General features: G+C 51.3%; 2 protein-coding genes across 2 annotated transcripts in view; both read left to right on the plus strand.

Annotated features, from left to right (window-relative positions):
• ppm1lb (protein phosphatase, Mg2+/Mn2+ dependent, 1Lb) overlaps positions 1 to 9,242 on the plus strand; it is a 53,360-nt gene extending 44,118 nt beyond the window's left edge. The window contains exons 3-4 of the mRNA XM_064303150.1: positions 4,342 to 4,503; positions 5,427 to 9,242. Of these exons, the coding sequence (XP_064159220.1) occupies positions 4,342 to 4,503; positions 5,427 to 5,773 (509 nt within the window). The 3' untranslated portion in view covers positions 5,774 to 9,242. The remainder of the gene's footprint in view (positions 1 to 4,341; positions 4,504 to 5,426) is intronic.
• Positions 9,243 to 13,744: 4,502 nt separating this feature from the next.
• arl14 (ADP-ribosylation factor-like 14) lies at positions 13,745 to 16,269 on the plus strand. The gene is made up of 2 exons (XM_064303177.1): positions 13,745 to 13,976; positions 14,034 to 16,269. The coding sequence occupies exon 2, from the start codon at positions 14,051 to 14,053 to the stop codon at positions 14,657 to 14,659; it is 609 nt and encodes a 202-aa protein (XP_064159247.1). The 5' UTR covers positions 13,745 to 13,976; positions 14,034 to 14,050; the 3' UTR covers positions 14,660 to 16,269.
• Positions 16,270 to 16,637: the final 368 nt, after the last annotated feature.

Below are 16,637 nucleotides of genomic sequence, written 5' to 3' on the forward strand. Positions count from 1 at the left end.
TTCATCCCTGTGCTTCAGCATGTTGTTCACAGATGTGTGTTTGCGTGCCTTCCTGTAGCCCGTCCCTTCATTACTCTCCGTATAGCACTTATCCTTTGTTTAGACTGCGTTAAAACGGATTAAGACGGGTCTGCCAGATAATCTCACCATTAAGTCCGCGCCACAGAGAACCTTTCTGTGCGGCTGGCAGAATTATTCTGCTGTTTGTGGGAAGGTCATGTGACGGGCGCGGCCGCCATCGCGGGGTTCCTAATGCAGGTCTGTGGGAAGGTCATGTGACGGGCGCGGCCGCCATCGCGGGGTTCCTAATGCAGGTCTGTGGGAAGGTCATGTGACGGGCGCGGCCGCCATCGCGGGGTTCCTAATGCAGGTCTGTGGGAAGGTCATGTGACGGGCGCGGCCGCCATCGCGGGGTTCCTAATGCAGGTCCGATTCAGCCGCCCTGCCGACTGTTCGGCTTACACAGCGGATCTCAGATTTCCAGGGACGTCCCGGGACCTGAGTGGTGAACAGGGGAGAGAGATACGGGCGTGTGTACTAATGAGGGCCTGACTGAGAGCCTCTTACCTTTTAGAGTAATGGGTGAGTGTGAGAGAGAGAGGGAGAGAGAGAGAGAGGGGGAGAAGGAGAGAGAGAGGGAGAGAGAGAGAGGGAGAGAGGGGAGGGGGGAGGGAGGAGAGAGGGAGAGGGAGAGAGGAGGAGGGGGGGGGGGGGAGGAGGGAGAGACTGAAGGGCCGTTCCTTCTAAGCCTGCAGGTAAAGCTGTTGATTACGCGGTTAACTCCCCTGATTTACTGAGTGGAATGATTGTTGATTTTAAGGTGAAAGAGAAAATCAGCGGAACACTGTGGCTCTCCTGGGCCGGGGTTGCAAAACCCTTTACTGAGGATGTATTGCCTCCAGAAACTCTAAATCACACTGGGGTTTGTTTGTTTTTTCTGGGGCTTGTTTGTTTTTTCTGGGGTTTGTTTGTTTTTTTGCCAGTTTTTCTCCCCCTCTTTGTTTGTGAGGAGGAGGTGTGGCTGTGGAGAAAGAGCGCCTCCTGTGTTCTCCCCGTGTCCTGCCCCCACCCCGCGCACTGGCGGTAATAACGCGTGCGCTGATTGGTGGAGAGGCACGAGCCGGGCGTCCTAGGCCGTCATCAGCGCTGGCAAGGGGACCCGCTGACAATAACGAGCAGGCCCGCGGGGCGGGGGCGGGGCCGGGGGCGGGGGGCGGGGGCGGGGGCAGGGGCGGGGGCGGCCCACACTGCAGCCCGGAGGATCGGTGGGGGGGGGGGGGGCTGGCTGGACGCGCAGCGATAACAGCTACAAACAGAAACGCAGCCCTCAGCCTCTCCACAGCACTGCTGAGGATGAGCTGCCCTTTCTGTCTGCTCTCTCCTCTCTTGTCCTTAATAAAAGTTTTTAAAAATCAAAAGCTCACATTTCGATCCCAGGGGTACATCTGCCAGGGAGACCGTGTGTGTGAAATGAGTGCGTCCACCAGGGGGCAGCACAGGGAGCTCCACACCGTGGGGCTGGTTCTGATTCTGAGGACGGTGGACGGGGGAACTGGGTTATGGGACAGTGCTGAAAGCCTCTCCACGCTGTAATTAGGGGCTGTTTGTACCTCTCCCAGGTACTCGCCCTCGGAACACCACACCACTCCGTAACTCTACCCCACTCCTGCATCGCTGCTTAGCTCCTGACAAAGCGCTCCATGAAATCTTAATGAAGCTCAGAACCCAGAGCTCAGGGCTGGAGCTCAATCTGTGCCCTGGAGCTGACCCTCCAGTGAACACACGTTGGGTATATTGCCTGCTTTGTACCTGCCAAGGGACTACCGATGAAATGTAGCTATCAAGCTAATTCTGAAGGGTGTGCTCTGGTCTTTAGGGACTCTTATATTGCTACATGCCGCTTCCTGTAGCTGCTGTACATACGTGAGGCCGGTCCCTTCGCTGAGCCTGGGGGGGGGGGTGACTGCGGGGAGCAGCTGGCCGGGGGGTCGGGAGGTGGGGGGGGGGGGCGGGGCGGTGGGGAGGTGGGACTGGGGGGGGTCGGGAGGTGGGTGGGGAGGTGGGACTGGATGGGGACGGGGAGGTGGGACGGGGAGCGTCGGAGGTGGGTGGGGAGGTGGACTGGGGGACGGGAGGTGGGACGGGGGTGGGACGGAGGGGTCGGGAGGTGGGTGGGGGGGTCAGGGGTGGGACGAGTGGGGGAGGTGGGTGGGGAGGTGGGACGGAGGGGTCGGGAGGTGGGTGGGGAGGTGGGACTGGGGGGTGGGGAGGTGGGATGGGGGGGGGTTGGGAGGTGGGACTGGATGGGGACGGGAGGTGGGGGGGGTCGGGGTGGGAGGGGGGTCGGGGAGGTGGGTGGGGGGTCGGGGGTGGGACGGGGGGGCAGTCCTGCCTCTCTCTGTCTCCGCTGCAGACAGATGGCTGAACAGACGGGTGCATTGAGGCCCCTCTGCGCCGGTCCTCATCTTACTCCGAAAACAATGGGCCCGTGGACCGGCCCCCTCCCCCCTCCACGACCCCCCACCCCCCAACTCCACCTCCAGAAAGGGGACAAAGAGGGGTACAGAAAGAAGAGAGCAGTCACTGCTGCACAGATTTAAAATGATTTCATTCCGCAGCACCACATAAAAAATGCGAGGGCATAGTGTGGAATCTGTGGATCCTTTTTTTTTTTGGTGAATGAAGGCAAAATTTGTTTTGGTGCCTGTCAGAGTGTGTGTGTGTTTGTGTGTGTGTGTGTGTGTGTGTATCAGAGCACAAGCTGCCGTTTATGCTATGGAGTGGACTCTACCAAGAGGAACGGGCGGTGGGGGTGCACTGTGTTTGTGTGAGTGCGTGCATGCATGCGCATTTGAGTGTGTGTGTGTTTGTGTGTTTTGCGGGAGTGTAGGGGTGTGTGTGTGTGTATGGCGGGGTGGGTGTTTGTCTGTGTTTTTGGGGGGAGTGTAGGGGTGTGTGTTATGACAGGAGTGTTGGGATTTGTGTGTGTGTATGGCGGGGTGGGTGTTTGTGTGTTTTTGGGGGGAGTGTAGGGGTGTGTGTGTATGACCGGAGTGTAGGGATTTGTGTGTGTGTTTTGGCAGGGGGGGGAGGGGGGTGGTGTTGACAGACAGTGGCCTGTGGAGACCGGTGGCTGTGTTTCATGAAGCAGCCCTCTGTCACTTCTCTCTGCTTCTCTTTAAACCCCCCCAGACCTGGGATGCTCATGTATCTGAAATAATGTATAATATATGCAGTAAGAGTCTGATTGGCTCCCTGAGGTGGTGACTTCACCCATGGATAAGCAGTAAGCCTGATTGGCTGTCTGAGGGGGTGATGTCACCCATGGAGAAGCAGTAAGAGTCTGATTGGCTGTCTGAGGGGGTGATGTCACCCATGGAGAAGCAGTAAGAGTCTGATTGGCTGTCTGAGGGGGTGATGTCACCCATGGAGAAGCAGTAAGAGTCTGATTGGCTGTCTGAGGGGGTGATGTCACCCATGGAGAAGCAGTACGTGTCTGATTGGCTGTCTGAGGGGGTGATGTCACCCATGGAGCAGCAGTGACACCTTTCCTCCTCCGGGGTCTTTGTCCTCTTAGCTTCGGCCACTGGGGGGGGGGGGATGTCACATGACATCACAGCACTGTTCTGTGCAGGAAACGCTCTGTAAAATTCTGTAGCGTCTGTTTGCTGATGACACGTGTTTCACCTACAATCAAATGTTCTGCCTCTTTGTTTTTATGAGAAGGCATTTCTGTTCATACCGCATTTGTAGCACTTTCTCTGCATTGGAAGATTTGTGTTCATAAAGAGAATAAATCTCTCATCTGCACAGCAGGAGGCCCCCTGGGATGTTTAGATGGAAGCTTGTAACAAGATGTTTCCGCTCATCTTTAATTTGAACTCAAAATTAATGCTGAATCTTGGCCTCTTGAAAATAATGGATGCTCTCTCTCTCTCTCTCATTCTCTCTACCTATCTCTCTCTCTCTCTCTCTCTCTCCCTCTCCTCTCTCCCCTCTCCCTCTCTCTCTTCTCTCTCTCCCCTCTCCCCCTCTCTCTCTCTCTCTCTCTCTTCTCCCTCTCTTCCCCCCCTCTCTCTCCTCCCTCTCCCTCCCTCTCCCTCTCCTCCTCTCCCTCTCCCTCCCTCCTCCCCCCTCCTCCCTCTCCCCTCTCCTCTCCCTCTCTCTCTCTCTCTCCTCTCTCTCCCTCCCTCCTCCCTCTCTCTCTCCTCTCTCCTCTCTCTCTCTCCTCTCCCTCCTCCTCTCCTCCCTCTCTCTCTCTCTCTCCTCCTCTCTCCTCCTCCCCTCCTCTCTCCCCCTCTCCCTCTCCTCCCTCCCCTCTCCCCCCCCCCCCCCCTGCAGGCACTACCTGTCTGATCGCCCTGCTCTCGGATAAGGAGCTGACCGTGGCGAACGTGGGCGATTCTCGGGGGGTCCTGTGCGATAAGGACGGCAACGCCATCGCCCTGTCACATGACCACAAGCCCTACCAGCTGAAGGAGCGCAAGCGGATCAAGCGGGCAGGTGAGCAGGACGCCCGACGCCAGTCAGGCCCCGAATGACGCCGTAACCTTAGAAACGGAACCCACCAATCGGATCCCTTTAGCAGACTGACAGCCCGCTGGTCTCCCGCGTCGACCTGTCCCACAGGAAGCCCGAGGCCCGGGGCCTGAGTCTCGTTTTCAGCGATACGTGGCCTTTTTGCAAACAGTTTGATTTTGTTCTGGCCGTGTGACAGGGCTGAAAGCTGCTTCCTGCATCGTGCTGTCGAGTCGTAGCGCTGAGACTTACCCTCAGCTGTCTCATTGGTCCTGGTTTAGGACTCTGTTTTAGGTGCAGAGATCAGTGTCCGTAGAGACGAAGAGCAGTAAACAAGACGCCCATCGCCATCTGCTGGCTGCTGTGGGGAAGTGCAGGCGTAGAGTTCCATCTCAGATCAGAGGCAGTTTGGTGCTCTGACCCCGGATCCCTGTGATTCCTGCACAGGCCTGTTTCCTGTGGGTTTATGGTCTGACTCTGCCGGGGCGAGACGTGTGGCCTGGCGGCTGGTTTGTTTTACCTCACGCAGGCGCTACCTTCCCAGCGACTTTGTGTGTTAGCGATGCGCACAGCCCTGGAAGCGCTGCTGGGCTGGGACAGGCTGGGGTAAGACTGGATCAGATCCACTGCGCGGACGCGGATGCGTCTGCCTCAGCTCAGCCTCTGCAGTGAAACGGCCTCGGCTCTGCAGTAAAATCTGCCAGCTGAACAGTGTGAAATTTCAGCCACAGCAGCGGAAAGCGATCTTATCTCTCCGGGGAGGAGCTGCCTCTCTGCTCTGTGCAGGCTGCAGTATAAAGGAGAGGAGCAGCTTCCAGTTCAGCAGCCGTGACAGACAGTGATCCAGTATTCAGTATTAATCAGTGTGCTGTTGTCCCCCCCCCTCCCCCCCCCCCTCTCCGCTGCAGGGGGCTTCATCAGCTTTAACGGCTCCTGGCGGGTGCAGGGCATCCTGGCCATGTCCCGCTCGCTGGGCGACTACCCGCTGAAGAACCTGAACGTGATCATCCCCGACCCGGACGTGCTGGCCTTCGACCTGGACAAGCTGCAGCCCGAGTTCATGATCCTGGCGTCGGACGGGCTGTGGGACGCGTTCAGCAACGAGGAGGCGGTGCGCTTCATCAAAGAGCGCCTGGACGAGCCGCACTACGGCGCCAAGAGCATCGTCCTGCAGTCCTTCTACCGCGGCTGCCCCGACAACATCACCGTCATGGTCGTCAAGTTCAAGAACAGCCACAAGGGGGCGGAGCAGTGAGCCGCTCGGCGCGTTAGCGTCCGTACGGCTAGGGTAAGAGCAGCCCGGGTTCTGGAGCGGGAACTGTTCAGTATTTACTGCATCTACCCCCCCCCCATTCTCCGTTGCACGTATACATGTGTGCGCACACACACGCGCACACACGCACACACACATACACACACACACGCACACACGCATACACACACACACACACACACATACATACACACACACTCATTTGTTTTTACAAACCTGATTTGTTTTCTTTTAATGAATTTTGGAATAGCCTAAAGCCGTTTTAGAAAATAACTGCCACACAGCAGATATGAGCTTCCCTCCCTGAGTTTAATATTAATAAGGATTTGGCCTGAGCTCTGACTCGTGTCCTGCACTGAACAGACACCAGTCCCTCACTTAGTGCCATCGGACAGTTTGATAATCTGAGATCAAAGGCCGTTCGGCTCCTTTTAAAAAGACAGCATTGGGCCTCATAATCAACGTTGTGTTGATTGGTTGTTTAAGTGAGGTCATAGTTCATAGGGGTCGTGCGGGGTGCTGGGGGAGAGAGGTCAGGGGTCAGTATCCCAGCAGCCACCTGGCCCCCTTTGATATGAGCTCATTTCTCTATTCTCTCATTCTTTAAAGATTCGCCTCTCTCTGGCCTTTGAAGACGTACAGAACACTTTTAAACATAATCACAAGCACGTGCGCATGAAATGAAGATAACATAATACATCTTTTACACGTGTTAAGAAGTTTAAAAATAGGTTGAAATGTGTATTGAAGAAAGTTAACATTGTGTTTCCTCCTCCTTAAACCCCAACTCCATTTTAACTGATGTTTCAGAGGCCCTTCCCAGTTCTCGCTGTCCTCTGAGGGTGGATGGGGGGGGGGGTGGGTAAATTAACCTGAATAAACCCCAGACACACACAGGAACGGGCTGGTCCTGCTCTATTCACCATATCTGCCCTGTTTGGCTTTTTCCCAGTTTGTACAGTATACACACGCTGCGTTTAATTACCACCAGTGCGGCTCTAATGCAGAGATCAGGCTGCTCCATCCTAACCCTAACCCTTACCCTAACCCTAACTCTAACCCTAACTCAGAATTAAAACCCAGCCGCTGGGGCACTTCCAGCAGAAGCATCATTTGTGCAGATTGGATTTCGTTTGACAGTAAACGTGTAAAACATGTACACACCTCCCCTTCCCCGGTCAATGCCATTTTTACTTCTCTCCCTCTCTCTTTTTTTTGCATTCTCTTTTATTTTCCCTCTCTCCCTATACATATATACATATATATAGAAATCTGCCTCTCTCTCTCTCTCTCTTCACCCATATAACCGCAGACAGTCCCTCAGAGTTTTGTATTCAGGACGGTTATTATGCTCCTCTGAAATGTGTCCTAGGGCCAAATGCAGAAAGAACTGCTGAGGGTACAGAATTAGGAACGGGCAACACGTAACACCCCCCCCCCCCACACACACACCGCCATAAATGTGCAGAAGAACAGCGAGCACCTCCCTCCAGCAGTTAGGGTCTTATGCAGGAGCCGCAACCTCATTATGGCCTGTGTGTGTGTGTGTGAAAATGTGCGTGCTTGTGTATGTGTGTGTGCGCATATGCTTGTGTGTGCATGTGTGTGTTTGTGGTTTGTGTGCATGTGTGTGCTTGTGTGTGTGTGTGTGTGTGTGTGTGTGAGTGCGTGCCTGCCAATGTGTGTGTGTGTGTGCACGGTTGAGTGTATGTGCATGTGTGTGCATGCGTGTGCGTGCGTGGTTGTGTGTGCGTTTTTTTGAGGGTGGAGTCCATTGGCAGAGATGACTGCCCTTGTCATGAACCTGCACCTCTGTCTGTCCGTCTGTCCGTCTGTCCGTCTGTCTGTCTGTCTGTATGTCTTTGTCTCTGTCTGTATGTCTTTGTCTCCTCCGTCTGTCTGCCTGGGTAGCCTGTTCATCGTGCTCTTCTTCTAGGGTTTTATTTCCCTCTGTTTTCTGCTGCATTGCAGAAGACTGCTCTTCTCCCAGATAAATGCACTAAAATGACTGAAAGCTTTTTTAACGGGCATTCACATTTTGTTATTATGCAAAAAAAGCTTAAATTGGTACTAAACACTGCAAATCTCTGCTTCTAATACAGAAATACTAATAATTGAATTTATACTGACTAAAGCAAATTCAGAACCGATGCATCTCCATTGCCATGACATTTAGTTCCAGTAGCTTTACTTTAGCTTTGCCATGAAAGCATTAAAATGTACTTCAATGCCATTGGTTCATTTCTAGGACCCTGATTAGCCCTGATCTAGGACTGGATCGCTGTACGGACAAGCTGATTGGCCAAATCCATAGCAGAACAAGAGTTCCCATTTGGGTTAGGAGACCATTTGGAGTAGAACCAGCTGTGGCCCTGCTTTAGCTGTGATTGGACACATTTTAAATGAGTCTTGGTTTTCCAGACTTTGTCTATATTGTCTCGAATTCCTTTAGCAGCAGAACAGTGTTTTATGTATTTTCTTAAATAAAAAAAGGCAGAATGGCAGTTGAAATCCCGGCGGACATTACATTACAGGCATTTAGCAGATTCTTATCCAGAGCGACTTACACAACTTTTACATTACATCCATTTATACAGCTGGATATATAAGGTACTTGACCGAGTTTACCCAGTCTTACCCAGTCTTACCCAGTCTTACCCAGTCTTACCCAATCTTACCCAGTCTTACCCAGTCTTACCCAATCTTACCAATCAGGTAAAATCGGTCACCGCCAGTGGCTACCAATCAGACGTCCTGAACTGAGGTCGCCTCTGATACCAGAACCGCTGAAGGCCTGGGTCCGACCGGGTTTACTCCCAGATTAGGACCAAGACGGTTTAATGTGACCGTTTCTGTTTTCCTCCGCAAATGGCCCTTCAGTTATAGATCAGGATTAATCAGGGTCTGAGAAATGCGTTTTTTAAAGTAAGTTCAACTGCCTGCTGTGTTTGATGAAATATGTACTTGCTGCCTTATTTTTTTAAACATATTTTTTTCAGTTATAATTCTTTGCCAAAAGTAAAAGTAAAGATTTTATGGTTTCTAGTGTAACATAGTTGAAAAACGCCATCCACATCATATATGGATATCATATTGTACCTGTAGAATAGCATATCTACAGTGGTCTCTAAGAGACAGATAGCAAATGTACATAGTCCATGCTACATCATAATCCCCTCACATCAGATATGAGATAAAGCCAAGCATAAACACCCTGGTTAACATAAAAAAGAGTAATAAATGACTAGCATTAGTATGTTTATATGTGCTTTTTTTTTGGTTGTATATTCTTCTTGAACAGTGTATGTTACTGAATGTTTATGTGGAGTTTGTATTTTGGTTTTTGTTGAATTAATGAAACTGTAAAAAGAAAAAGTTGACCTGTGGATTTTAAGATGAAATAAAAAAAAATGATAACAACAAACAATAAAAGATCACTGATCAAACTACACCCCCTTCTTTCAGAGCTGTTTACTGAGTGTATGGATTGCTCAATGCCTGGCACTTGTTGGAATGTAGTGATCATGTGACAGTAATGAGGATGTAGTGATACTCTCTCTCTCTCTCTCACACACACACACACACACACACACACACATACATACTCACACACACACACACACACATACATACTCACACACACACACACACACATACACATTTTAATTCTTTATTTAGGTCCACATTTATAAAATACGTCATAAGGGCCCAAATATATTTCAGTTGCTGTCTGATGTCCTTCACTTGAGTAGCAGAAAGCATACCAGTAGGGATAAAGCAAACAAAATGCAGGTTAGACATTTGCATCTCAATATCACTGCACACCCATGCGTACACACCCACGCAGTGCAGGCCAGTGTGTACAGTATCAGGAGGTGAAACCCTACCTGCAGTGGGATTTTATAGCTCATCTGACCTTGATAATATATCTCTAACTTTAAACTCATTTAATGATTGTTACGTTTCATATGAAGAGTAGATTGTATAAATATGTAATGTGTAACCCTCTCCAGTTCCTCTGTACGGTCTGTGGTGTTTTCTCCATAACCCTTCAGTTTCACAGTGAAGACGTCCTGCTCTTATTGGTCAGAATTGGAAGCCCTAGTTGGTGTAATACACACCCATCTGTGTGCTCCACACACTCATCACACACTCGTATGCCTGCTCCACACACTCACCACACACCCATCTGCGTGCTCCATACACTCACCACACACTCACCAGCGTGCTCCACACACTCATCACACACTCAACTGCGTGCTCCACACACTCACCGCACACTCATCTGCGTACTCCACACACTCACCACACACTCACCACACACTCATCTGCGTACTCCACACACTCACCACACACTCATCTGCGTACTCCACACACTCACCACACACTCACCACACACTCATCTGCGTACTCCACACACTCACCACACACTCATCTGCGTGCTCCACACACTCACCACACACCCATCTGTGTGCTCCACACACTCACCACACACCCATCTGTGTGCTCCACACACTCACCACACACTCATCTGCGTGCTCCACACACTCACCACACACCCATCTGTGTGCTCCACACACTCACCACACACTCATCTGTGTGCTCCACACACTCACCACACACTCACCACACACCCATCTGTGTGCTCCACACACTCACCACACACCCATCTGTGTGCTCCACACACTCACCACACACCCATCTGGGTGCTCCACACACTCACCACACACCCACCTGTGTGCTCCACACACTCACCACACACCCAACTGTGTGCTCCACACACTCACCACACACCCATCTGTGTGCTCCACACACTCACCACACACTCATCTGCGTGCTCCACACACTCACCACACACCCATCTGCGTGCTCCACACACTCACCACACACCCATCTGTGTGCTCCACACACTCACCACACACCTATGTGTGTGCTCCACACACTCACCACACACCTATCTGGGTGCTCCACACACTCACCACACACCCATCTGTGTGCTCCACACACTCACCACACACTCATCTGCGTGCTCCACACACTCACCACACACCCATCTGCGTGCTCCACACACTCACCACACACTCACCACACACCCATCTGTGTGCTCCACACACTCACCACACACCCATCTGTGTGCTCCACACACTCACCACACACTCATCTGCGTGCTCCACACACTCACCACACACCCATCTGCGTGCTCCACACACTCACCACACACTCACCAGCGTGCTCCACACACCCATCTGCGTGCTCCACACACTCACCACACCCATCTGCGTGCTCCACACACTCACCACACACCCATCTGTGTGCTCCACACACTCACCACACACTCATCTGCGTGCTACACACACTCACCACACACCCATCTGCGTGCTCCACACACTCACCACACACTCACCACACACCCATCTGTGTGCTCCACACACTCACCACACACTCATCTGCATGCTCCACACACTCACCACACACCCATCTGTGTACTCCACACACTCATCACACACCCATCTGTGTACTCCACACACTCACCACACACCCATCTGTGTGCTCCACACACTCACCACACACTCATCTGCATGCTCCACACACTCACCACACACCCATCTGTGTGCTCCACACACTCACCACACACCTCATCTGCAGCTCCACACACTCACCACACACCCATCTGTGTACTCCACACACTCACCACACACTCATCTGCACCCACGCACTCACCACACACTCATCTGCACGCTCCACACACTCACCACACACTCATCTATGTGCTCCACACACTCACCACACCCATCTGCGCGCTCCACAGACGCAGTGGGCTGAAGGATAGGAGTAAATGAGCGGTGACTCACCCTCAGAAGGGCCACAGGACCGTGTGCACTCTCTCTCTCTCTCCCTCTCTCTCTCTCCCTCTCCCTCTCTCTCTCTCTCTCTCTCTCCCTCTCCCTCTCCCTCTCCCTCTCTCTCTCTCTCTCTCTCTCTCTCTCTCTCTCTCTCTCTCTCTCTCTTCTCTCTCTCTCTCTCTCTCTCTCCTCTCTCTTCTCTCTCCCTCTCTCTCTCTCTCTCTCTCTCTCTCTCTCTCTCTCTCTCCGTATCTGCGGTGAGGCATCAGTCAGAGCCGTCGCTGGGCCATAAAGACGAGGAGTGGCTCTGGCAGATTAAAACATGCCTTCTGACTGACGCTATCCGTCGCCAAGGGCGGCCCGCGGGATAGGCGTTCTATCCGTTGCTATGGGTGGCCCGCGGAGTTAGCCGGTCTATCTGTCGCCAAGGGCGGCCCACGGGATAGGCGGTATCTCTGAGAAGATTGCAGGGGGTGGTGAAGGGTCCCAGCCATAAACTGGAAGATTCCGGAACAATCCGTTACAAGTCCAGCGGTGTTTGTTCTGAAGAGAGTTGTATAACATAGCAAATTAAGTAAAAACTAAGATCAGTAAATAGCCAGTGAAAAAAATATGTAAAAGACTCACCACATTAAACGTGAGGTTTAACGGAAGCAATGATAATAACCTTTCTGACAGTTGTGTGCACCCATGATAGAACTTCAGAACAAATATAATTTTTTATTTAGGTCCACATTTATAAAATACGTCTTATAAAATGAATTTGTAAATGTTAGCTCTGGATTACATCTTGCTGTAACCCAAAGGCATCTCAAAGTTGTCTCTAAGTTGTGAATACCTTTTGACTTTTGACAATCAAAACTGTTAAAGTCAAAGTCAAATTTATTTAAAGTGCATTCTCACCAACATAAGTCTCAGAACACTTTACAACAATTAAACAAAGGATACATAAAATAACATGCATGCTAAACACCAGAAGTAAACACAGATATACACATACACTCACACAAACACAAAATAAGAATACAATAAAAATAATAAAACTGGAATGATCAGTACATCGTAATAATGAGTAAGTGGGAACCACACATTTGCTGGTGTGTGTATATATATATTTATAATATACATATTTATGTGTGTGTGCTTTTGTGTACATATCAACAGTTACACATACTAATTTAAAACTCGTCATGCTGGAATCGGAAGTGACTGCAGGACTGTTGAGCAGCTAAGAATAATTCTGACATAACCACGCTGAAGACGAGTAACTGTGATCCCCCCCCCCCCCTTCCCAGCCCCCCATGGCTGAAAGGAGGGCACCGTGTCACACAGCATTCTCCCGTCGGTGACACAGCTTCCTGTAACACACGATGGACCCGAACAGGTGCCACACGTCCTAAACGGCCAGGCCTGGGTAACCTGAGACAGCACCACAGACCTGCCTCACCGCGGGGAAACGTGACCATGGCTAACTGCCCTCCCCGTGAACAAATCATATCTCATACCGTAACAGGGCGTCACCTTGCCAGCACCGTGTACTTTGCCCTGTTGCTAACCAGTCTCCTGGTCCACAGCACCTTTATAACTGTAATCCACACATGCGCCTGGACAGAGAGGCAGAGAGGGAGAGAGAGAGAGAGAACTCGGAGAGCAAACAGACACATAGGCTGGCAGCATAATCCAGAGAGCTGAGAACCGTCCAGGCTTCCAGACATCCAGGTTTCTTAGTTCCATGGTGTTAGGGGAAGACTCTGCCACCGTGTTCAGGAAGACTCTGCTACCGCGTTAAGGAAGACTCAATCACTGCGTCAAGGAAGCTTCAGTGCAAGTTGTGTGTTGAGCGGACTGGGCGCAGGTTGTGTGTTGAGCGGACTGGGCGCAGGTTGTGTGTTGAGGGGACTGGGCGCAGGTTGTGTGTTGAGGGGACTGGGCGCAGGTTGTGTGTTGAGCGGACTGGGCGCAGGTTGTGTGTTGAGTGGACTGGGCGCAGGTTGTGTGTTGAGGGGACTGGGCGCAGGTTGTGTGTTGAGCGGACTGGGCGCAGGTTGTGTGTTGAGTGGACTGGGCGCAGGTTGTGTGTTGAGGGACTGGGCGCAGGTTGTGTGTTGAGGGGACTGGGCGCAGGTTGTGTGTTGAGGGACTGAGCACAGGTTGTTTGTTGAGTGGACTGAGCACAGGTTGTGTGTTGAGTGGACTGGGCGCAGGTTGTGTGTTGAGTGGACTAGGCGCAGGTTGTGTGTTGAGCAGAAGACTAGGCGCAGGTTGTGTGTCGAGTGGACTGGGCGCAGGTTGTGTGTTGAGTGGACTGGGTGCAGGTTGTGTGTTGAGCGGACTAGGCGCAGGTTGTGTGTTGAGTGGACTGGGCGCAGGTTGTGTGTTGAGCAGAAGACTGGGCGCAGGTTGTGTGTTGAGCGGAATGGGTCAGCGGAGCTCCAGACTGCCGGGGGAGACGCGGGTGCTGATCCTGGGCCTGGACATGGCGGGGAAGTCCACCCTGCTGTACAAGCTGAAGTACAACGAGGCGGTGCTGACGGTGCCCACCGTGGGCTTCAACGTGGAGATGATGGAGACGGAGCGGCGGGCGTCCTCGCTGACGGTGTGGGACGTGGGCGGGCAGCGGGAGATGCGGCCGCACTGGGAGCAGTACTTCCAGGACACGGCGGGGCTGGTGTTCGTGGTGGACTGCGCGGACCGGACGAGGCTGGGCGAGGCCCAGCGGGAGTTCGAGCGGGTCCTGAAGAGCGAGCACCTGCAGCGGGTTCCCGTGGTGATCCTGGCCAACAAGCAGGACGTCCCGGGGGCAGTGGGCGCGGTGGAGCTCACCCAGCGCTTCGGCCTGAGGAGGGCCTGCGGGGACCGGCACTGGTTCGTCCAGCCCTGCTCGGCCCGCTCCGGTGCCGGCCTGCAGGACGGGTTCCGCAGGATGGTCCAGTTCATCAAGGCCCCGTCGCTGCTGACCGACAACCCCATCGCCGACACGGTCAGCAGCCTGCGCTCCACCGCCATCTCACTCAAACACAGGTAGAGCCGCTGCTGAAGGACTCTGGGAAAAGGTTTGTGTTCTTTCACATCATCTTTGTACTGCTGACTCCATCCAATCTCCACTGTCATTTTTGCGCTGCCGACCCCACTGTGCTGTCTAAGAGACTGCTCACCATTTTGGACACGCTCTTTCATTTACTGTCACTGGTCAATGAGAAGAGAACTCTGGGGCTGAGGTCACGGTGAACGTGGTCTGTTCTGGGGTCAGAGTGAAATCCTGACTGTGCCAGGGTCTCCCACCGTCAGCAGCCCCACAGGGCAGCACAGATGCACAGGCTACTGATGCTAGAGATTCCCCTCAGCCAATCAAATGCCTGCAATCTTCTCTCCCCAGTGATGGAGGAAGGGAAGCCACCACACACAGCAGCTTCACAGTCACAGGAGCGTGTGTGCTTCACAGTCACAGGAGCATGTGTACTTCACAGTCACAAGAACGTGTGGGCTGCACAGTCACAGAAACGTGTGTGCTGCACAGTCACAGGAGCATGTGTGCTTCACAGTCACAGGAGCATGTGTGCTTCACAGTCACAGGAACGTGTGGGCTGCACAGTCACAGAAACGTGTGTGCTGCACAGTCACAGGAGCATGTGTGCTTCACAGTCACAGGAACGTGTGTGCTTCACAGTCACAAGAACGTGTGGGCTTCACAGTCACAGGAGCGTGTGTGCTGCACAGTCACAGGAGCATGTGTGCTTCACAGTCACAGGAGCATGTGGGCTGCACAGTCACAGGAGCGTGTGTGCTGCACAGTCACAGGAATATGTGGGCTGCACAGTCACAGGAATGTGTGGGCTGCACAGGCCCTCCTCTCCTGTATTCAGTGGGACCAGCTTACAGCTGTGAATAACCATTCCAAAATGGGTGGATTTTTTTCTAATGGTAAATTTTTTTTTTTAATCATAAAGTTAAAGAAAAGGAACTTTCATGTTAACATCACTGTCTGCTGTTACTTTATCCAGAGCTTCTGACAGCTTCAGGTTATTGTGGGATTTTGTCATAGATGTATTCCAGATACCAGATTTCTTACATCTGAATGAACCTGTCTGATCTATCATTGCCATCTGTGCCCTGACCAGAACCCACTGTTATACAAACAAACATGAGTGCCATAGCAGCTTAAATCAATTCAATAGCAAATGTATAGGCCAACTTAAATTATAGGGTGCTATGATTTGTGAAATTAAACTCGGTTCTAAAGTTCTAAAACTTTAATTGCTTATATGGAAAGATGAATAACCAACAAATTAACAAGTGAATAAATAAAGTTTTTATTATAGCTGAAGATAATTTACACCAAGTTGGACCTAGAAATATCCCCAGTACCTTTAGGAGCAAAAGTACCCCAATGTGGAAATCAAATGCTTATGAGAGCATGTATTTGTGTGCCAGTTCAAAAATAAGTCATGCAATAATGCATTGAGTTACACTGAGTAAGGTCCTGGTTGAGAGATACTTATTACATACACCTTACCTCATGAGTCACTCGCATGGTAGATTTTTTTATTTTGTATCCAACATTCCCAAAGATTTGCAGCTATTTTGTTTCAATGTGAATTTGTTGCTGTAAATATTAATAAAGATTTTGGAAAGAGATCAAGTCTATACTCTCTTTTTAAATTAAGGATATTTGTATGGCACAAACACACACACACCCACAACAAACACACACACATACACCCTCAACACACACACACACACACACACACACATACACCCTCAACACACACTCACACACACACACACACACACATCCCTGGTGTGTGTCATTTCACATCACTTAAACGCCATGTTCTTCCAAGGCACAGACATATACTACAAAAATTGCAATGTTTGTTTTCGAATATCCCTATAAGTTTATTAATTACAGCATCAGCTTATTAACATAAAATATTTTTTTCTAACTGTATTATTCATGGAATAACTGATTTTTAAAATATAGTTCAATGTTAGTTACAAGAACT

This window comes from Anguilla rostrata, chromosome 12, assembly GCF_018555375.3.
Source record: "Anguilla rostrata isolate EN2019 chromosome 12, ASM1855537v3, whole genome shotgun sequence".
Lineage (NCBI taxonomy): Eukaryota > Metazoa > Chordata > Actinopteri > Anguilliformes > Anguillidae > Anguilla > Anguilla rostrata.